The following is a 22222-nucleotide window of genomic DNA, read 5'->3' as shown; positions in this document are numbered from 1 at the left end:
AAGAGGGGTGATAGCAGGGGAAACTAGGAGGCAGAGAGGGAAAGCTGATCAGTTCAATCTACCATGGGAGGGGAAGGAGTTCAAATCAAGGCGAGAGACAGCTGAGAAAGGTAGGTCCAGAGAGGGATATTGTCAGATGGGGGTTGAGCCTGAGGAGGGAAAAGGTTGGAGGGGGGAGAAGTCAGGCCTTATGGTGGAGGAATTTTGCACAAATATTACAAATAAAATATGAGGAATATTGCAGACGTAACCGTTATACTGTGCACATAATTTAACATTTTTTTGCTCAGATCTGTATGTTGAAAACTGGTGGTATAAAACGTCTTGGTAAACATAAATATATTTAAGGGATAGTTTGATAAAAGCTTTTGTTGTGAATACATGAAATGCTCTTCATAAAATTACCCCAGCTAGAATAACACATGCTGAGAACGTGAATACTTTGTGCGGCTCAGGTGTAGGTAACATTTCAGGATGGATTCTGGGCGCAGCCGCAGTTTGCACGTTGACTTTGTGTGCTGACATTTAAACTTGCTCTCAATCAGGTGCAAAATGATCCTCTATGTTATTCTCCAATATCTTTTTTACATAAAGTATATAAAATGCAATTCTAGGTGACCACATTTAATGGATCACTTGCTTACGTGTGCGCAGAAGTGAACGTTCACCCGTGAAAATGCAGATTCTGGGTTATGCTGGGATCCTATAACAGCACTTGAGTTGCACAGGTTCCATTACGGGTTTCTACCACACATCCTTGGGACACCAAAAGGCTGGTGCCCAGTTCTAGAACTCCCCTGATAAAGTATTAATTATTCATTGACATGAGACATTCCCAGACCAATCAGTGCAGAGCAGACCCAGGTCTTTTCACTTTTGAACCCAACTTACAAAACAAACGCTATTCGAATTCTGGTGTAACATCAGTAACAGCAACATAGATTCCCTCCACTGCCTGACACTGTCCTCCCAATTCTTTATAGGTCACCCAAAGTTAGATGCCCCATTTTGGGTGCGGATCGTGCTTACTGGTCCTAATTACTGGACCAGTAATACTGCTCTGCGCCTCTATTCTAAAACCTCTGTGTCTAATTGGTCTTAAGCAGGTCCATTGGCATTTCCAGGATTTAGGTGTAGGGTCATAGAATCCTTCCATTTCTGCACCTGACACTAGTTAGATTTTGACAGACATAAGGGCTTATACTTAAAGTTAGCTTCAGGTAGTAATTCTAAAAAGACAGCTCCACGCAGTAGACTTCCAGAACCCCTGGGCAGGTCTGTCTACATGGCCTTTTTTGTCTTGGATCGGTTTCTAAAACCAGCATGACCCAGTGCCACTAGCCTGCCTGGTATCATTAATTTTTCATAACTGCACAGCTGTGAAAAAGTTAACACACTTTAGTGCATAGGGGTATACGAGCTTAGAAGCACATTATGCCTTTTATTTACATAATTAGCTAGCTTAATTGGTTTCTGAATCACATAGGACCAGCAAATTTTATTTTCCTCTCAGTAACAGAGAGTAAAAAGCAGGAGTGTGTGTGAGTTTGGAAGCCCTTTGGATGGGAGGGGTTAAAGGATGAGAGGAATTCTGATCAGTCCAGGGCTGCTACCCGCCCCCCCCCCCCCCCCACACACACACCCACACACTCCCACTTCAGTGAATCACCAGCCACCTAAAGTGCATCCATCCCTCTGTCCTTCAATCTCCCCCTCCCCTGCCTTTGCCCTTGCTTCTCCCCACCACTGTTATCTGTCCTGCTCTTCCTCACTCCCCCAGCGTCAGCATCCTTTCTCCCAGGCTACAATCTACCAGCATTAACCCCTTAACCCAGTCCCAGAATCGACATCGGCCAGTGTCACATCCCAGTCCATTAACATCTGGCCCTTCTCCAATACTTAGTCCTGTTTTAGCCCCCAGCCCTGCATAACACCCTGACCTCAGCACCAGCCCCGGCTTCTCCCAGGGAGGTTGTTTCTTCACTGCCACTGCGCTGCCTGTTCTCAACCATCACCAGCTGAAGATGGGCAGAGCAGTGGGAGCGAAAGACAAGCTCCTGCCACTCTGCAGGGAGGAAAAGCAGGCTGGGGCAGCTCACAGGGGGAATGAGGTGATGTCAGAACCCTGTTCCGATGCCTACAAGCCGCAAATTCAGTCCTCTAATAGTGCGGGAATCTATTGTATGAAGGAAAGTAGGCACATACCCTCCTTTAGGGGTTACTAGTGTAACCGGGCATATACGTGCATATGTGGTTAGGCCTGTTCCCTCTAAACTGAGCAGGAGACCACCACCTGCCAGTAGGGGGTGCTGTTTCACTATCACATTTTCAATAGTGGAGTGGAGGAGTGGCCTAGTGGTTAGAGCACCCCAGAGGTGGCCGGTTCAAATCCCACTGCTGCTCCTTGTGATCTTGGGCAAGTCACTTAACCCTCCATTGCCTCAGGTACAAACTTAGATTGTGAGCCCTCCTGGGACAGAGAAATATCCAGAGTACCTGAATGTAACTCACCTTGGGCTACTACTGGAAAAGGTGTACATAAATAGTGAGGGACAGGCAAGTTCTACGGGACTCCAGGGAACTTCCCTTTCTCTAGCAATTGAAAACACAATATCGAAGCACTGCCCCCTCCCCCCAGCAGTTGGCAGACTCCTGCTTAACTTACAGGGAACAGTGACAGTTAGGTGTGAGCAGTAAACAACCGTGTAAATGCCAGCAATGCACATGTAAGTTATAATATTCTGTAACTTATGCGCAGATACGGGCTCTGTAAGATATGTCCATTATACACCATTATTCTAATCATTTACGCACAGGTTTGCCCACTGTATAGAACTGCAGTAAAGCCCTTCCACGCTGCCCTTTTCACACCAGTTCCCAAAGGTTCCCAAAGGTTGTCAGGTGATTCTCCAGTGATAAACTGAGCTTCAGCTCTTCTTTAACAAAACTTGACCAGTCTATTTCATGTCAGGAGGCTGCAGGGACTTGATTCTTGCTATATGACCTGTCTGTGGTACAGCCAAGCAGTTTACATATTACACAGAGGTTCTGTTTTTCTCTGTCCTTAGAGGGCTCACAGTCTGGTTTGCGAGGGTTAAGTGACTTGCCTACATTTATGAGGAGCCGCAGTGGGACTTGCTTTATCATTACCATGTTACCCAAGATCCTTCTGTAATACTAAATATTTATTTCTTATATATCTTATATATATCTTATATATCTCCACAATTCATGATGTATTGTAAGCCACATTGAGCCTGCAAAGAGGTGGGAAAATGTGGGATACAAATGCTATAAATAAATAAATAAACTTCTCAGCCCCCTGTGCTGCTAAGCTGCTCCTCTACTTTGCTGCTTTCTAGGCAAATTCTTAACTAGTGTCCTTGCTTTTCCCCTTCAGATCCCTCTGGGAATTTTTCCCATTATAAGTGCAATTGTTTCTTTCATTTCTTTCAAGGTATTTTATATATTTTCCAACAGTCTTCCAACTCCAAGCTTTTGGGACAAGCCACAACCATGGTCCCTTTACTGAGCCACCTAGTACAGCAGAAGGTGTCGAGGGGCAGGACTGAGGTGCATCAGCAGAACAGGGGAGAGGACTCTCTATACTACAGTAGGATAGGGTGATGCTGGGTAGGGGTAAAGTGCTGTAGGTGGGCTGTACTTACTGAAGTAGCAGGAGTGCTGCAGAGCAGGAATGAGGTACACTGGTAGAAAAGTAGGGGGGGAGGTGCATCTGCAAAGTTGTGTGGGGGGAGGGGATTTGGCATTAGACTAGTGGGGATGGGGTGCTGCAGGGCAGGAACGCAATTGGCCAAGTTGTGTATGGGTGTGACTGGTCTCCATGCTAAACAAGTGGTCTGCACTGCAGGGCCTGAATAAGGTGCACTGACTTGAGCTATGTTTATGTGTAGGGGTGGGGAGGTTCAGTATTGAAGAAGCAGGGCTGAGGAGGTCTCCATACGACTAGTTTTGGGGGGGGGGATTAGTGCTATAGGGCAGGATATATATTGGCAGGGTTGTGTGTGTGTGTGTGTGTGCAAGGGGGGTCTCACTACTGGAATAACAGGGGGGTGCTGTAAAGCAGGTATACCAGCAGAGATACGCTGGAGAGGGATCTCAGGATTAGGATAGCATGGAATGCTGCTGCACAGGAATGAGGTGCATTGGCAGCGCTGTCTGTGTATGGGAAGGAAGCAGAGGAAGTGTTCCAGGGCAGGAGTGAGGTGTATCATCCTGCAGGAAATGACTGCACTGTTCTCATCACTCCTCTTGGTTCTAATAGATGTCTTGTGTTTAAGAAGGAAAACACAATATGAATAAAATGAGCAAGTTTATTAATACTGTAGGCATGTATTGTATCCGATTTCTTCCAGAGGTATTTTGGTCTGGTTTTTAATAGAAATGTGATTGTTGCTCAGGCAACGGAAGAAAAAAAAAAAGAGAGAGAGAAGGTCAGACTGTGCTTGCAGAAAACCAGAACTGGAACAAGAGCATCCCCTGAATTCACTGCACAGAAATAAGGAGCGGAGCAGCTGAGTTAACTCTTTGGGTGGATAAACGTTCAGGTCAGCAGAGACATCCTTTGCCTCCAGTGAGAGACCCCCCTTGTCTGAATGTGTTGGGATTCGCTTCTCTCCCTGGTGCCCAGATCTTGCTGGCAGGATTAGGAAGGTTATGTGCACACGCCCACACACAGGCGGTGCGCACAGCACCCTTCGGCATGCTGCAGAGGAAACAAGGTGGCAGCATTTTGCTTCATTTTATTCCCTTATTTCAGCTTTTGCAAAAGAGATATCGGTGCCACCTCCCTGCAATTCAGCCTTTATGCTAATTGCGCTGAGCGGAGTATGAATGGAGAGAGGAATGAAGGGGGTGGGGGCTGAGCTTTGCTGCCAAACTCTACATTTCAACAAGTGAATTCCATGCTCTTCCTAACAGACTGACCCTCTCCCTCCCTCCTTCCCCCCCCACCCCCCATTGAAATGGTCTCTATTTCTATAACTGGTCTCTTGCATGCATTATCTTTTCTCTGTAAAACTTGCAGATGTTGTGTGGCATGAGAACTGGAAACCTCCTCTAAATTCAGGATTACCATGTGAGAAATAGAAACAAAAAAAATCATTTGTGAAAGGTCAGCAGTTATTAGAAGGACATTTTGCACATTAATCCCATCTGCGGTCTTGTTTTCCTGCCCATGCACACAGACACTTCCTTACCATAAACTGAACATTGTCGAATCCGTTGGCAAGTAAGTGCTTCTCATACTGAGGTAGCCCGAGGTTAGTCAGCCATTGCCTCACAGTCATCACAGGTAGTCGGGGTCCTGTAACAGGGTGAGGAGGGACACGTTTCAGTAAAGAGTAGCCATCCACTGAGGGTGAGCGGTAGTCCGGGGCTGAAAGGTGGCATTGCCACATCACATTTCTAGGCAGGTGGCTTTCAAAGGAGCCCGCCAGTTTGGCAAATTGTTAATTTCCAACAAGCCAGAGAAGTCAGCAGCAGAACATAGTTTCTGGAGCAGTTTCTGAAGGGAAAGCTATTGCCAATATTAATGGTGAGTGAGGAGAGGAGAGGCAGGGTACAAGCTGTCAGCAGCACGCCGCTTGCTTGCAGGAATAGACTGTACCAGCAACGGCAGCAGGTTGCCCTCCCTCTCCCTCTCCCGTCCCTCCTCCTCCTCTCATCAGTATGCAAGGCCTGCCTCTGCTCCCACGCTCCCGCCTTCACTACCCAGCAAAGGCTCTGCTGCTATTCTGCACAACTGCCAGCCAAGGCAGAGCTTTTTGTCTGCAAGCAGTGGGCCCTGCTGCTGCCTCCCACACACATCTCCAAGTGTCAATCCTGAATGACGAACACAGTCACAACAGATGCAGAAAATAGCAGGACTCCTCCAAAAGACCATTAGCCCAGACTCTCCAGGCTGGAGCCAGCTGAAGGCCCCTTAGCTTTGCTGGAACACTAACTGCAGCTTCCGCTGCCCCCTGTGCCAGCTGCTGCTGCAACCCACCAAGCAGACAGCTTCACTTCCAAGCCATTTATTTTTAGACCAAGTATGTCAAAGATGGTGCTCAAGCTTTATTTCACTCTATCAAAACAACGTACAGATTTCTGTCCTGATACACAACATTACAAAAAAATATATCAGCAAGTGTGCGTATGCCTGTGCTTTAATAAAAGCAAGCCTGTAATTAGTATATTTAATTTTTGACATATGGAAGGCACAGTACTGCACACCAGTGCAGCCAGAAATATCTTCTCGCTGCAGGGCACCAGCTGGGATTTCTAACAGGCTACATTTGACAGGGGAGTTCCGCTGTCAGCCAGTCAGCTGCGAGTTCCAGCAAGGTGTCACACAAGAGAAGCACTTCCTCAGCCAATCCGCTGCGAGCTGGGCAGCCTCTGACACAACAGAATAAACTCAAAAGTACCAGCGAGCTCTGTTTAGCAAAATGAGCATGTGACCAGCCAATCAACCGTGAGCTTCAGCATAATCTCAGAGAAGCCGCTCGACCTGCCAATCAGCTGTGAGCTCTAGCATAATCTGAGAGAAGTCACTTAAGCAGCTGTGTGTTCCAGTACAATCTGAGAGAAAGCAGTCAGCCATCCAATCATCTGTGAATTCCAACATAATCTGACAGAAGCAGCTCAGGCAGCCAATCATCTCTTAGTTGCAACACAATCTGACAGAAGCAGCTCAGACAGCCAATCATCTCTTAATTCCAACATAATCTGACATAAGCAGCTCAGGCAGCCAATCATCTGTGAGTTCCAACATAATCTGACAGAAGCAGCTCAGACAGCCAATAATCTCTTAATTCCAACATAATCTGACAGAAGCAGCTCAGGCAGCCAATCATCTCTTAGTTCCAACATAATCTGACAGAAGCAGCTCAGGCAGCCAATCATCTCTTAGTTCCAACATAATCTGACAGAAGCAGCTCAGGCAGCCAATCATCTCTTAGTTCCAACATAAACTGACAGAAGCAGCTCAGGCAGCCAATCATCTGTGAGTTCCAACATAATCTGACAGAAGCAGCTCAGGCAGCCAATCATCTCTTAGTTCCAACATAATCTGACAGAAGCAGCTCAGGCAGCCAATCATCTCTTAGTTCCAACACAATCTGACAGAAGCAGCTCAGGCAGCCAATCATCTCTTAATCCCAACATAATCTGACATAAGCAACTCAGGCAGCCAATCATCTCTTAATTCCAACATAATCTGACAGAAGCAGCTCAAAAGGGTAATGGACAAATGAATAAAATGGCAGAGTATGAGACTGCAATGCCAGCCACCAGCTGAAGACAGGAACAGAGATGCAGTTGAAGGAATGACTGAGTTCTGCTGTGCTGGTGCCTATGTTTACGCTGGAGGAAAGGGAAAGAGAGGGAGAGGGGATGTGATGCTTGAGGAAAGGAAGGTTTTAAGTAACTGTTAGAGCCTAGTGCATTATAGCTCACAGATAGCTGAGCAGGACCTAGATCAGTCTCCTTTCCCAGCCACTCTCCCCAACTCCCACACCCCCCCCAGGAAGACCTTTTAATTTATCAATAAAGAAAAGAAGAAGGAAGTTTGTCGTGATAGGATATTTTCACCAGCAAGTGACTTGGCCTACACAATTTATTTTCACTTTGCTGAAAGCAAACACTACATAAAAGCATAAAATATACCTTAAAATAATCTTAAAGCTCTATATTATTCTAGTATCCCTGGTATGTTAGCAATCTTTAAATAATTAAACAAGGAAGGAGGTGTTGATGCACCTGTACAAGTCCTTGGTGAGGCCCCACTTGTTCAGTTTTGCAGGGTGTATCTTGCTAAAGATGTAAGAAGACTTGAAGCGGTCCAGAGGAAGGCGACAAAAATGGTATAGGGCTTGAGCCAAAAGACTTGTGTGAACAGACTGGAAGACCTGAATATGTACACCCTAGAGAACAGGAGAGCCAGGGGAAGTATGATACAGGTGTTAAAATACTTGGAAGGTGTTAATATAGAAACAAATATTTTCCAGAAAATGGTAAAACTAGGGGACAAGAATTGAGGTTGTGGGGTGGTAGACTTAGGAGTAATGTCAAAAAATTCTCTTTCACGGAGAGGCTGGTTGATTCCTGGAATGGCCTCCTGAGGCAGGTGGTGGAGAAAAAAATTGTTGGCAGAATGCAAAAAGGCATGGGATGAACACAGAGGATCTCTAATTAGAGAATGGAGTGGAGGAGTGGCCTGGCCTAGTGGTTAGAGTGGTGGACTTTGGTCCTGGGAAACTGCGTTCGATTCCCACTGCAGGCACAGGCAGCTCCTTGTGACTCTGGGCAAGTCACTTAACCCTCCATTGCCCCAGGTACAAATAAGTACCTGTATATAATATGTAAGCTGCATTGAGCCTGCCATGAGTGGGAAAGCATGGGGTACAAATGTAATAAAAAATAAAAAAATGAATGGTATGTCAAGTGGTGCTTAGATGGCAACTCTGGCTGTAAAAACTAAGGCCAGTGCTGAGCTGTCTTGTATGGTTTGAGTCCCACATATAGCGATCCAGTTTAGGATGAGCTGGAGATGGTTTTGACAGAGACTTAGTAATTTGGAACGTGAGGACAGTGCTGGGCAGACTTTTATAGTCTGTGTCCCACGAATGACATAACAGATTTGGATAGGCTGGAGTAGTTGGAACATAAGGATAGAGCCGGGTGGACTTCTACAGTCTGTGTCCCAGAAACACCAAAGACAGACCATGATCCAGTATAGAATCTCACGTTCGTTGTTGATTTAATCTTGAATTAATAATGAATGTGACTGTTGGGTAGACGTTCAGGTCTTTATCTGATGCAGTCAGCAGTCCAGCAACGAGAGAGTGCTTGATGATCTTTCGCATTGAGTGCCACATGTATGATTATCTCCCAGTTGGCAAGAGGTAGCGTGCACTATCGCCCATTATTCTATAAAGTTTGCCCAAATTTGGACATGGATCTCGGACTTGCATAAACTAATTAGTTAACAAGCTGTTAATTACTAATGTTAATTGGCACTCATTAGGATTTGCACACAGATCTGCCTATGACCTGTTCTATAACACTGCACATCTGGCAACTGGCATCGAATATCTGGTTTCATTTTCAACCGTGGCAACTTAACCGGTTAAGCAGATATTCAGTGCTAATTAAGTGCTTAGTGGTTAAAGAGAGGCCACATAAACAGCAGCCTACTTTAACCACTAAAAATAGCCAGTTTGGAACTGAATATCCCCCTGCCTAATCAGCTATGTCACAAAATAATGGAGCTGTGAGCTCTTTGTTTGTTCAGCAAGAATTTACAGTTCACAGCATAGCGAGGACGTATACATGCTTTGAATCTGTGGATTGCTTTTGTTAAATTTGCTTTTCACTGTTCTGTTTATAATTGCATATACAATCAGATTTGGAAATGGTTTCACCCTGATAAAACAAGCATATGTTGAGGTTTTGTATCTAAAGCAAACATGAATCTTAATCATACTGAATAGCTATGGTATTAAATAAAGGGCCAACCTCATCAATTAGCAGTGAATTAGTAATGAATACTGAACTCTAAGGAACAGCTAACAGCAAGCACTCCCTCTGCTGATGGGTGAGCAGTAGTGGACATGACCTGTGAATTGGGGAAGCCAGGGTTCAAATCCTGCATCTCCTGCTAACATGCCGTGGAAGTCAGTTCCTTCCATTGCCACTTATGCGGTCCATTTCATAACTGCAGGCTAGAATTTAAGAACCAGGGGGTCGGTATTCAGCTGGTGAGCTAATATTCTAAACATTTATGTGTATAGCCTGGGTGTGAATCTGGGCATCTAAGTTATAGACTATTGGTTTAAGGAGGTTTTATGACTGATTTTAAGATCAATCTTGATTAGTTTGGAACTCACTCCATGATGAGGTTCTGAGTTTTTCCCTCCTCAAAATAATAAGGATTATGTAGGCTGTTTCATACACATATAACATAGTGATTTCAGGAAGTTCCTTGCTTTGCAAAGGAGCTGGGGTGATACGAGCCTCAAAGAACCTCATTATTTGATTTGTGTAAGGTAAAATATCCCAAGTTACTTCCCAGATATGTGGAATAACATTCCTACAGATCTGAGAATGGCTCAGTTACCTCTCTCTCATACGACCTATAAGACTTTACCTCATTTGTAAAGATCTGTTTTTGCTGCCAGGTTTGGGGGAGATTTTTGTATTTGGCTATTTTATTTCTTTTGATGTTCATTTACTCATGGCTGTTTTGTTTGTTTTACTGGAGATAATTTCATATCCATTTGGCAGGATTTGTTTTAGGTTTGGGGGGGTTTTTTGCACATAGGAGACCACATATGCACACATTGATGTCCTTGTAAAGTACCGACCAGTCTAAAAGCATGACGATGCGTACTTTGACATATGAGCAGAGCACACGAGTGCATGGACAGAGCAGTGGAGCAGCCAGACCTGACATTTTGGCTGGGCCCAGAGCTAATATGGGTGGTCACTATATATATATCAAACTTGATCAGATATGTCTACTATAATGGCAAATATGTCAACACACATTACAGTGTAATTACAGCAATGGCATATACTTTGCTTATAACAAATGTAAATGCCTGATTAAGCAAAGCAGGAAAAACTCTTTTTTCCCTTCCTTTGGCTCTACTGCTTTCTCTCTGTTCTGATGCTGACAAAATAAAATTGCCACAGTTTGGCACATATCCTTCAACTGTGCTTTATAAGAAACGTATATCAAAGGACAGAACGAATCACAGATGAAGAACAAACCAAAAAACCTTACTGAAAATGATCCAACATGCCCACGTTTTGCCTGAAGACTATGTCAGGGGCATTTGTAAAAAAAAAAAAAAAAGGTTAAAATAAAAACAAGAACAAAGCCATCTCTTGCTTATCAAATGTAGAAAGTACAGGTGTGGTTACATGCACTCAAGAAGTGTAACTATTTAAAAAGAACAGTGCAGTGTGCTTTAATACAAAAACAGGAAGTGCATAATATTATTATTATTTTTACATTTGTATCCCACATTATCCCACCTTTTTGCAGGCTCAATGTGGCTTACAATTCATCGTGGATACTGGAAATAGAAAAGAATGTACATTTGGTTTTACAGCAAGTTTTGGGTACATGATGGTGAAATACATAATATTGGAAATAAAAAAGAGTATACATTTATTTTAGCAGAAGTTTTGGGTGCATGGTGGTGAGATACATGATAGTATTAAAGTCATAGACATTTGAGAGGGAGGGAGGGACTTTGTTAAAGGAAGGCTCATTTTGGTTGCATCTGGAAATTTGATCTCTAATTGGGTATCGATTGTAATTGGTGGCACTATGCGAGTTCCTCCCTATAAGTGTGGTATTATAATTTGATGACATCGTGTATGCTATAGGAGCACTCAAGATGTATTTTGTGGATGTATTTGGGACTCTGCTAGATGGTTGTTCAATCTTATTATATTGTTTTGTCATCAATAATAAAAATTGTTGAAAATAAAGTCATAGACATTAGGTACATGATAGTGTGAAAGCAAAAGACATTAGAGAACATTCCTGGATATCTTAAAGAGAGTAGAGTTACGCGTGCTGTTCTTTATGATATATTTTGTCGAAGAGATAAGTTTTCAGGAGTTTGCGGAATTTGGTCATTTCGTAGACTGATTTCAGGTTACGTGGCAGTGAGTTCCAGAGCTGTGTGCTTGTCAAGGAAAAGGCTGATGCATGCATTGATTTGTATTTCAAGACTTTACATTTGGGAGGATGAAGATTGAGGAATGTGCGGGAGGATTTTTTTTCATTTTATTATTATGGAATTATTATTAATATGGAATGCATATTGTGTTGTGGGACAAAACACATTTTTTACATATGTGTTTGGTGTAGCGAGACAAAGAAAAAAAATCACATACAGTTTAAATAAGGAGCACGTGTCTAATAGGGATTGACAAAAGATATATCTTCTATAGTCAGCTCGGCCTTCTCAAAGGCTAAGAGCCTGTCTGTATTTAGGCTTATAAAAGTACCTTGTAGGCAGCCACTAGTGATGTTTTAGATAAAGTAAATTGGAATTTGGTGCTAATGTACAATTCCAAAGCTGTATAATAGTATCTAGCAAATTAAGTTGTGAAACTATGCTCACTAAAGAATGAGGCGCCGTCTTTTGGTTTTGAATATATCAATAATTCTGTCATAGTCGAATGAATCACAGAGTTCTCTTTCAAATGATAACAGTGAGAGATTATGGAGACGACTGGTGAGCATTGAGGCTCTTGATGCCGTTTTGATCCTGTTTACAGTTGAAAACAGTCGTTCCACAAGGCAAGTTGATATGAGCAGAGTGATAAGTACTCTTGAAAGGGCATTGACATTTGGGGAAATGTCCATATTGCAGTTGTCTAGTACTTCGATTAAAGATGGAAAATTTATACCTTCTGGTACTTTGCATTTTAGAGGCTGAACAAACACTGTTAATTCAGCTTCCTCTATGGTAATGCCATATAAAGTGCACGGGGGCAGTGGACTCTTCGACCAAAGGCCTCAGATGTTGGCATACAGGCAGTAGAAGCAGTCATCATTCCATGAGCATCATCTTGAAAACGAGTATTCAGTTCACTTAGCTGGCAGTCAATTATCTCATTCCACATATGTCTCAAGTCTTCATTGCTTTGAACAGAAGAAGATTTACCCAAAATGGAAAAAAAAAAACAACGAATCACCAAACTTTATAGGTAGCTTTGTCTTTCGAGAGGAAGAAACATCCCACTTTTCAATATCATATTTCTCCATGAGATCCTCTGTTAACTTAAGAACTTCATCTAAGTCATTTGATGTGTTCTCCCTAAATTGAACAAAAGCTTCTTGTAGACACTCTATAAGATTAATGCAATCTGTAACAGACAACATGGCACTCTTGTAGTCCGTTCGTGGCAAAATCACTGCTTTCAAATAATTTCCCAAATGTAACTGCCAGAAATAAGAATGTCTTTGTCTCTATCTGATGCAGAAGAAATAGGGAATCTAGTTTTGTCTGTCCAGCAGCATTTGAAAATTCAGCAAGTACTTGAAGAATAACATCAGAAAGTGAAGTGCTTACCCCACCCAGAATCCCACCACCACCAGCCAGCATTTTGGGTACAAAAAAACAACAACTACATGTTAAAAAAAGTATTTCAAATTTTATTCCCTGCAGTGCTGGGCAGCTGCTTGCAGTAAAGTTGCAACTGCCACGTGGTGCAGAACAACCTGGTTCCTGTATCTGACTCAGGCACGAGTGTGTTGTGGCCCACCGTGGGGCACTACTGGGACGCTGGGGAATGCTACTGCACTAAGGCACAATGTAAGAGAGCTAAGAAGTCGCGCCTGCTGCTACACACCCAAGTGGCACCAGCCTTTCCATCTGGATACTGCGATCCGGGCCCAGGAGGGGGAGGAGGAGCAGACAGTGCCGCGTGGTCCCGACTCCCGGCGCCTGCAGCTGAGCATCCAGCTATTTTTTAGCCTGTTGAGAAGATGACGAGCTGCAAGAACGAGGCTGAGCGCGCGGGATGGAACATGAGTCATCAGCACACAGGGAGCTGAGAAGGAGGAGGATGTCACACATGCTGGAGGTCACCACGAAGTCCAGAGCTGCGACCATGTTTATTCAGTGCCGAGTCGACTCACTGCCATGCCGAGTCTGCCCAAAAGGTAGGTGAGACTGGGAGATCAGCTGAGCCAGCTGCGGCGCGATGACGGTAGAAATGAATTAGTGAAAGGCTGCTGCTTTGGCTTTGCTCTGTGCGCTTTACTACTACTACTACTACTATTTAGCATTTCTATAGCGCTACAAGGCGTATGCAGCGCTGCACAAACATAGAAGAAAGACAGTCCCTAGCGCTTTAATTCAACCGCGCTTAAAACTGGGTGGGCAGGCCTGAGCCGAGATTGGATGGGCCTGGGCCCGACCAGGCCCACCCGTAGCTACGCCCCTGGGACACAGACTGCACCCTATGGTTGCTTAAATAGCGCCTCCATCCATACCTGTCTGTGGTGCCCATACATGAAATGTTATAAAGGCTCCAGGGATGACCCAATGAGCCTGATGGCAGTTCTGAGAAAAATGGTTTGGGAACTGCTTAAGAGATAAGAAACGAGTAGGAAGAAATGGTCAGTTTTCCATATGATCAAATAGGCAGATGACACAAAATTATTCAGAGTTGTTAAAATTGCAAATAATCTTGTGAGATTAGAAGACTGAGGGGCTCATTTTCAAAGCACTTAGACTTAAAAAGTTCCATAAATTAATGGATAACTTTGTAAGTCTAAGTGCTTTGAAAAGACACCTCTGAGCATCTAAACAGCAGACAAAGTTTAATGTGGAGAAGTACAAAATGGGGCCCATGAGGAAAACAGGGGCCCTTCTATCAAAATGGGTTCAGTTTTGGGCTTAATGCATTAGAGTTGAGGAGTGGCCTAGTGGTTAGGGTGGTGGACTCCGGTCCTGAGGAACTGAGATCGATTCCCACTTCAGGCACAGGCAGCTCCTTGTGACTATGGGCAAGTCACTTAACCCTCCATTGCCCCATGTAAGCCGCATTGAGCCTGCCATGAGTGGGAAAGCGCAGGGTACAAATGTAACAAAAATAAAATAGATACTATTGGAGATTCTACATGGAATGTTGCTACTACTGGAGATTCTGTTGCTACTATTGGAGATTCTACATGGAATGTTGCTACTATTGGAGATTCTACATGGAATGTTGCTATTCCACTTGCAACATTCCATTTAGAAGGCTGCGCAGGCTTCTGTTTCTGTGAGTCTGACATCCTGCACGTACGTGCAGGATGTCAGACTCACAGAAGCAGAAGCCTGCGCGGCCACATTGGTGATCTGCAAGGGCCGACTTCTACATGGAATGTTGCTAGTGGAATAGAAAACATTCCATGTAGAATCTCAAATAGTAGCAACAGTGGAGGAGTGGCCTAGTGGTTAGGGTGGTGGACTTTGGTCCTGGGGAACTGAGGAACTGAGTTCGATTCCCACTTCAGGCACAGGCAGCTCCTTGTGACTCTGGACAAGTCACTTAACCCTCCATTGCCCCATGTAAGCCGCATTGAGCCTGCCATGAGTGGGAAAGCGCAGGGTACAAATGTAACAAAAATAAAATAGATACTATTGGAGATTCTACATGGAATGTTGCTACTACTGGAGATTCTGTTGCTACTATTGGAGATTCTACATGGAATGTTGCTACTATTGGAGATTCTACATGGAATGTTGCTATTCCACTTGCAACATTCCATTTAGAAGGCTGCGCAGGCTTCTGTTTCTGTGAGTCTGACATCCTGCACGTACGTGCAGGATGTCAGACTCACAGAAGCAGAAGCCTGCGCGGCCACATTGGTGATCTGCAAGGGCCGACTTCTACATGGAATGTTGCTAGTGGAATAGAAAACATTCCATGTAGAATCTCAAATAGTAGCAACAGTGGAGGAGTGGCCTAGTGGTTAGGGTGGTGGACTTTGGTCCTGGGGAACTGAGGAACTGAGTTCGATTCCCACTTCAGGCACAGGCAGCTCCTTGTGACTCTGGACAAGTCACTTAACCCTCCATTGCCCCATGTAAGCCGCATTGAGCCTGCCATGAGTGGGAAAGCGCAGGGTACAAATGTAACAAAAATAAAATAGATTATATTGGAGATTCTACATGGAATGTTGCTACTACTGGAGATTCTGTTGCTACTATTGGAGATTCTACATGGAATGTTGCTACTATTGGAGATTCTACATGGAATGTTGCTACTACTGGAGATTCTGTTGCTACTATTGGAGATTCTACATGGAATGTTGCTACTATTGGAGATTCTACATGGAATGTTGCTATTCCACTTGCAACATTCCATTTAGAAGGCTGCGCAGGCTTCTGTTTCTGTGAGTCTGACATCCTGCACGTACGTGCAGGATGTCAGACTCACAGAAGCAGAAGCCTGCGCGGCCACATTGGTGATCTGCAAGGGCCGACTTCTACATGGAATGTTGCTAGTGGAATAGAAAACATTCCATGTAGAATCTCAAATAGTAGCAACAGTGGAGGAGTGGCCTAGTGGTTAGGGTGGTGGACTTTGGTCCTGGGGAACTGAGGAACTGAGTTCGATTCCCACTTCAGGCACAGGCAGCTCCTTGTGACTCTGGACAAGTCACTTAACCCTCCATTGCCCCATGTAAGCCGCATTGAGCCTGCCATGAGTGGGAAAGCGCAGGGTACAAATGTAACAAAAATAAAATAGATACTATTGGAGATTCTACATGGAATGTTGCTACTACTGGAGATTCTGTTGCTACTATTGGAGATTCTACATGGAATGTTGCTACTATTGGAGATTCTACATGGAATGTTGCTACTACTGGAGATTCTGTTGCTACTATTGGAGATTCTACATGGAATGTTGCTACTATTGGAGATTCTACATGGAATGTTGCTATTCCACTTGCAACATTCCATTTAGAAGGCTGCGCAGGCTTCTGTTTCTGTGAGTCTGACATCCTGCACGTACGTGCAGGATGTCAGACTCACAGAAGCAGAAGCCTGCGCGGCCACATTGGTGATCTGCAAGGGCCGACTTCTACATGGAATGTTGCTAGTGGAATAGAAAACATTCCATGTAGAATCTCAAATAGTAGCAACAGTGGAGGAGTGGCCTAGTGGTTAGGGTGGTGGACTTTGGTCCTGGGGAACTGAGGAACTGAGTTCGATTCCCACTTCAGGCACAGGCAGCTCCTTGTGACTCTGGACAAGTCACTTAACCCTCCATTGCCCCATGTAAGCCGCATTGAGCCTGCCATGAGTGGGAAAGCGCAGGGTACAAATGTAACAAAAATAAAATAGATACTATTGGAGATTCTACATGGAATGTTGCTACTACTGGAGATTCTGTTGCTACTATTGGAGATTCTACATGGAATGTTGCTACTATTGGAGATTCTACATGGAATGTTGCTACTACTGGAGATTCTGTTGCTACTATTGGAGAATCTACATGGAATGTTGCTACTATTGGAGATTCTACATGGAATGTTGCTATTCCACTTGCAACATTCCATTTAGAAGGCTGCGCAGGCTTCTGTTTCTGTGAGTCTGACATCCTGCACGTACGTGCAGGATGTCAGACTCACAGAAGCAGAAGCCTGCGCGGCCACATTGGTGATCTGCAAGGGCCGACTTCTACATGGAATGTTGCTAGTGGAATAGAAAACATTCCATGTAGAATCTCAAATAGTAGCAACAGTGGAGGAGTGGCCTAGTGGTTAGGGTGGTGGACTTTGGTCCTGGGGAACTGAGGAACTGAGTTCGATTCCCACTTCAGGCACAGGCAGCTCCTTGTGACTCTGGACAAGTCACTTAACCCTCCATTGCCCCATGTAAGCCGCATTGAGCCTGCCATGAGTGGGAAAGCGCAGGGTACAAATGTAACAAAAATAAAATAGATACTATTGGAGATTCTACATGGAATGTTGCTACTACTGGAGATTCTGTTGCTACTATTGGAGATTCTACATGGAATGTTGCTACTATTGGAGATTCTGTTGCTACTATTGGAGATTCTACATGGAATGTTGCTACTATTGGAGATTCTACATGGAATGTTGCTATTCCACTTGCAACATTCCATTTAGAAGGCTGCGCAGGCTTCTGTTTCTGTGAGTCTGACATCCTGCACGTACGTGCAGGATGTCAGACTCACAGAAGCAGAAGCCTGCGCGGCCACATTGGTGATCTGCAAGGGCCGACTTCTACATGGAATGTTGCTAGTGGAATAGAAAACATTCCATGTAGAATCTCAAATAGTAGCAACAGTGGAGGAGTGGCCTAGTGGTTAGGGTGGTGGACTTTGGTCCTGGGGAACTGAGGAACTGAGTTCGATTCCCACTTCAGGCACAGGCAGCTCCTTGTGACTCTGGACAAGTCACTTAACCCTCCATTGCCCCATGTAAGCCGCATTGAGCCTGCCATGAGTGGGAAAGCGCAGGGTACAAATGTAACAAAAATAAAATAGATACTATTGGAGATTCTACATGGAATGTTGCTACTACTGGAGATTCTGTTGCTACTATTGGAGATTCTACATGGAATGTTGCTACTATTGGAGATTCTACATGGAATGTTGCTACTACTGGAGATTCTGTTGCTACTATTGGAGATTCTACATGGAATGTTGCTACTATTGGAGATTCTACATGGAATGTTGCTATTCCACTTGCAACATTCCATTTAGAAGGCTGCGCAGGCTTCTGTTTCTGTGAGTCTGACATCCTGCACGTACGTGCAGGATGTCAGACTCACAGAAGCAGAAGCCTGCGCGGCCACATTGGTGATCTGCAAGGGCCGACTTCTACATGGAATGTTGCTAGTGGAATAGAAAACATTCCATGTAGAATCTCAAATAGTAGCAACAGTGGAGGAGTGGCCTAGTGGTTAGGGTGGTGGACTTTGGTCCTGGGGAACTGAGGAACTGAGTTCGATTCCCACTTCAGGCACAGGCAGCTCCTTGTGACTCTGGACAAGTCACTTAACCCTCCATTGCCCCATGTAAGCCGCATTGAGCCTGCCATGAGTGGGAAAGCGCAGGGTACAAATGTAACAAAAATAAAATAGATACTATTGGAGATTCTACATGGAATGTTGCTACTACTGGAGATTCTGTTGCTACTATTGGAGATTCTACATGGAATGTTGCTACTATTGGAGATTCTACATGGAATGTTGCTACTACTGGAGATTCTGTTGCTACTATTGGAGATTCTACATGGAATGTTGCTATTCCACTTGCAACATTCCATTTAGAAGGCTGCGCAGGCTTCTGTTTCTGTGAGTCTGACATCCTGCACGTACGTGCAGGATGTCAGACTCACAGAAGCAGAAGCCTGCGCGGCCACATTGGTGATCTGCAAGGGCCGACTTCTACATGGAATGTTGCTAGTGGAATAGAAAACATTCCATGTAGAATCTCAAATAGTAGCAACAGTGGAGGAGTGGCCTAGTGGTTAGGGTGGTGGACTTTGGTCCTGAGGAACTGAGTTCAATTCCCACTTCAGGCGCAGGCAGCTCCTTGTGACTCTGGGCAAGTCACTTAACCCTCCATTGCCCCATGTAAGCCGCATTGAGCCTGCCATGAGTGGGAAAGCGCAGGGTACAAATGTAACAAAAAAAAAAAGGCAAATTTTTAACATGCAGCAAGTCCAGAACTAACGTAGCATCAAGAAGGGGCATTTTCCCTATTTTTTATTGCAAGTCATGTGTTAACATCAGGTTATTGTGTAGCCCCCTCTCCCGTTTCACGTGGAATCAGAACCTCCTATTTAGGATGAAGTAAGTGCTCCTGCGTTAACTCTGCTCTACCCATAATGCACTAGCTCACTAATGCTTTCACAACCACCCTCCATCCATTCATAGTTTAACGTGCAAAAACAGGCAACGTAGCAGATTTGTGACAGCCCATGTTATAGCCCATATAATCCTAACTATGGATACAGGATCCTGGGTTCCATATCAGGAATCACTAACCAGGAAAAGGATCTCAGAGTCAATGAAATCCTCAATGCAACGAGCAGCAGTAATTAAAAAAAAACCAAACAGAATGTTAGGAATTATTGAGAAAGGCACAGAGAACGATTCTTCTCTATTGGCCTGTGTTATCACCGCATTGTCACTACTGTGTGTCGTTGTGATTGCCCAGAACTGCAGAGAAGGGCAACACAAACGATTCTATTCCATTTTCAGTATTTATATCCCAAATGTATCAGCAATGAATCTAAGCGGGGAACAGAGAAACTGAATATACAAAATCATAACATAAAATCACAATTTAAAAAGATATGGTTTTAAGGCTTCTCGAAAAAGTAAATAATCTGTTGACATCTGTATTTGAATAGGAATAGAGTTCCAAATTTTGTTAGATTGATAAATAAACAAGCTATCATGAAAACTTTTGTAGTAAACAAGTCTGATGGAAGAGAAGCCCAGTCAGTATAAGTGTAAATCCAATTTGACAAGATGTCCAGGCGGCAGGTATAGTTATAAGTTGAATGTGAGAGAGTGGACAAAAACCATGTACAATTTTAAATACCAGACAGGCAACCCTTAAACTCAATACGTGCTCGAACTAGCAATCAGTGCAAATCTTTCACCAGCAGAGTTGCATGGTCAAAGTTCCTTCGGCCAAGTATCAGTTTTGCTGCAGCCTGTTATAGAGTTCCCTATGTAAACCTACGTACAAATAATTACAATAAACAATTTGGGATATAACCATTGTCTGAACTAGTATTTGATAATGTTCAAGAAAAAGAAGATCTAATTGCTCTTAATTGGTGCAATTTAAAAGAGATAATCTTGCTCATAATAATTCACCTGAGGTTCTAAAGTCAGCTGAGTATCCAAAATGAAACTTAAAGCCCACGAAGATGTTTAAAACAATTTGTTCACCTGTCTTCAATGAGATATGAGAAGGAATATATGCACTCAGTCTGCAGCCCCTCATTACCTCTCTACCCTCATCTCCCCTTACGTTCCCACCCGTAACCTCCGCTCACAGGACAAATCCCTCCTCTCAGTACCCTTCTCCACCACCGCCAACTCCAGGCTCCGCCCTTTCTGCCTCGCCTCACCCTATGCTTGGAATAAACTTCCTGAGCCCTTACGCCAAGCCCCCTCCCTACCCATCTTCAAATCCTTGCTCAAAGCCCACCTCTTCAATGTTGCTTTCGGCACCTAACCTTTATACCTTTCAGGAAATCTAGACTGCCCCTATTTGACTGACTGTACATTTGTCCTTTAGATTGTAAGCTCCTTTGAGCAGGGACTGTCCTTCTATGTTAAATTGTACAGCGCTGCGTAACCCTAGTAGCGCTTTAGAAATGTCAAGTAGTAGTAGTAGTAATATTTGATAGAGTGTTACTAAATAATAAAATCTTTCTCTTAGCAGTATCAAGTTTTAATAAATGCTGATTGGCCCTTAATTAGATTGTGTCAGCTTCTGAGATCGTAACTCTTGGATTCCGCATTGAACTGTGCAGGTATTTGCAGAACAGAATTTTTGCAGAACATAACATACCATAATTGGACTTTTTTTGATGCAATCTAATATCATAATTTGTGAATTAACTAAATCAGAAGTCATTGGAACTCAAATAAAAATGTTATCGGCATAAGAATATCTGATGAACTGAGAAACGAAGAACTCATAAAAACATTAAATAAAATTGGCAAAAGCAGGGAACCCTGAGGTACTCCATAATCTGGACTCCAACTAACTAAGGGCCTCTTTCACCAAACTGCGGCAAAAGGGAGCCTGCGCTGGCGTCAGCGTCTGTTTTTCACGCGCGCCAAGGCCCCCTTTTTACCACAGTGGGTAACAGGGAAGTCTCTCTTTCCAGTAGGAAATGGCCGTGCAGTCAGTAAAGCACTTGTCACACAGCCATTTCGGGGGGGGGGGGGGGGGGGGAGGGAGCCCTTACCGCCACCCATTGAGGTGGCGGTAGGGGCTGTGGCGCTAACCGGGCAGCAAGCGGCACTGCCTGATTACCGTTGGGTACACTCCGGCACTATAAAAATAAAAAAGTTTTAATAGTGCTGGATATGATGGCTTGCTAAGAGTGGGAAGTACAGCCGGGCTGCTGCAGTAGCCTGGTGGTACCTTCCTGTTTAGCGAGCGGTAAATCCGCATTGGGTTTACCACCGCTTAGTAAAAGGAGCCCTAAATATACAGGAGTCCTTCTTCTTCACACAATGTTGTCTGTTTTTAAGAAATCCTCTAAGCCAATTCAAAACAGTCCCTGATATCCCAGGCTGAGTGATATTGGCATTGGCTTTGAGAGGTCCTGGGGAACCGCAGAATAAATAATTCAGTCCAGTGGCATAGCCCACCCAATTTGAGTTTAGGCCCACCCAGTGGCAGCACACCTATGATGTGACTGGCAGGGATCCCCAAGCCCCACCAGTCAAAAACTCCCAACAACTGTGCCTCCTGAATACCTTGTAAATAGAAGATCTTGGCCTGGAGAGAGCAGCGACTGACACATACTGTTCACACCAGCCCCACAGCCTCCCCTTTGATGTATTCCTGCCTATGTGGAAACAGGAAGTTGCATCAGAGAGAAGGCTGTGGAGCCAACATGAGCAGTGCGTATTAGTTGCTGTTCGCTGCCAGTGAAAATCTGCTATTTAAAAGGTATGCAGGG

At 44.2% G+C, this 22222-nt stretch overlaps 1 protein-coding gene across 1 annotated transcript in view; it reads right to left on the bottom strand.

Annotated features, from left to right (window-relative positions):
• Positions 1-22222, bottom strand: part of ANKS1B (ankyrin repeat and sterile alpha motif domain containing 1B) — a 271859-nt gene that overhangs the window by 169103 nt on the left and 80534 nt on the right. Inside the window, 1 exon segment of the mRNA XM_030214810.1 lies at positions 5220-5326. Coding sequence (XP_030070670.1) covers positions 5220-5326 — 107 coding nt within the window.

Source organism: Microcaecilia unicolor, chromosome 9 (genome assembly GCF_901765095.1).
Source record: "Microcaecilia unicolor chromosome 9, aMicUni1.1, whole genome shotgun sequence".
Classification (NCBI taxonomy): Eukaryota; Metazoa; Chordata; class Amphibia; order Gymnophiona; family Siphonopidae; genus Microcaecilia; species Microcaecilia unicolor.
This window is presented reverse-complemented; position numbering and strand designations above follow the sequence as displayed.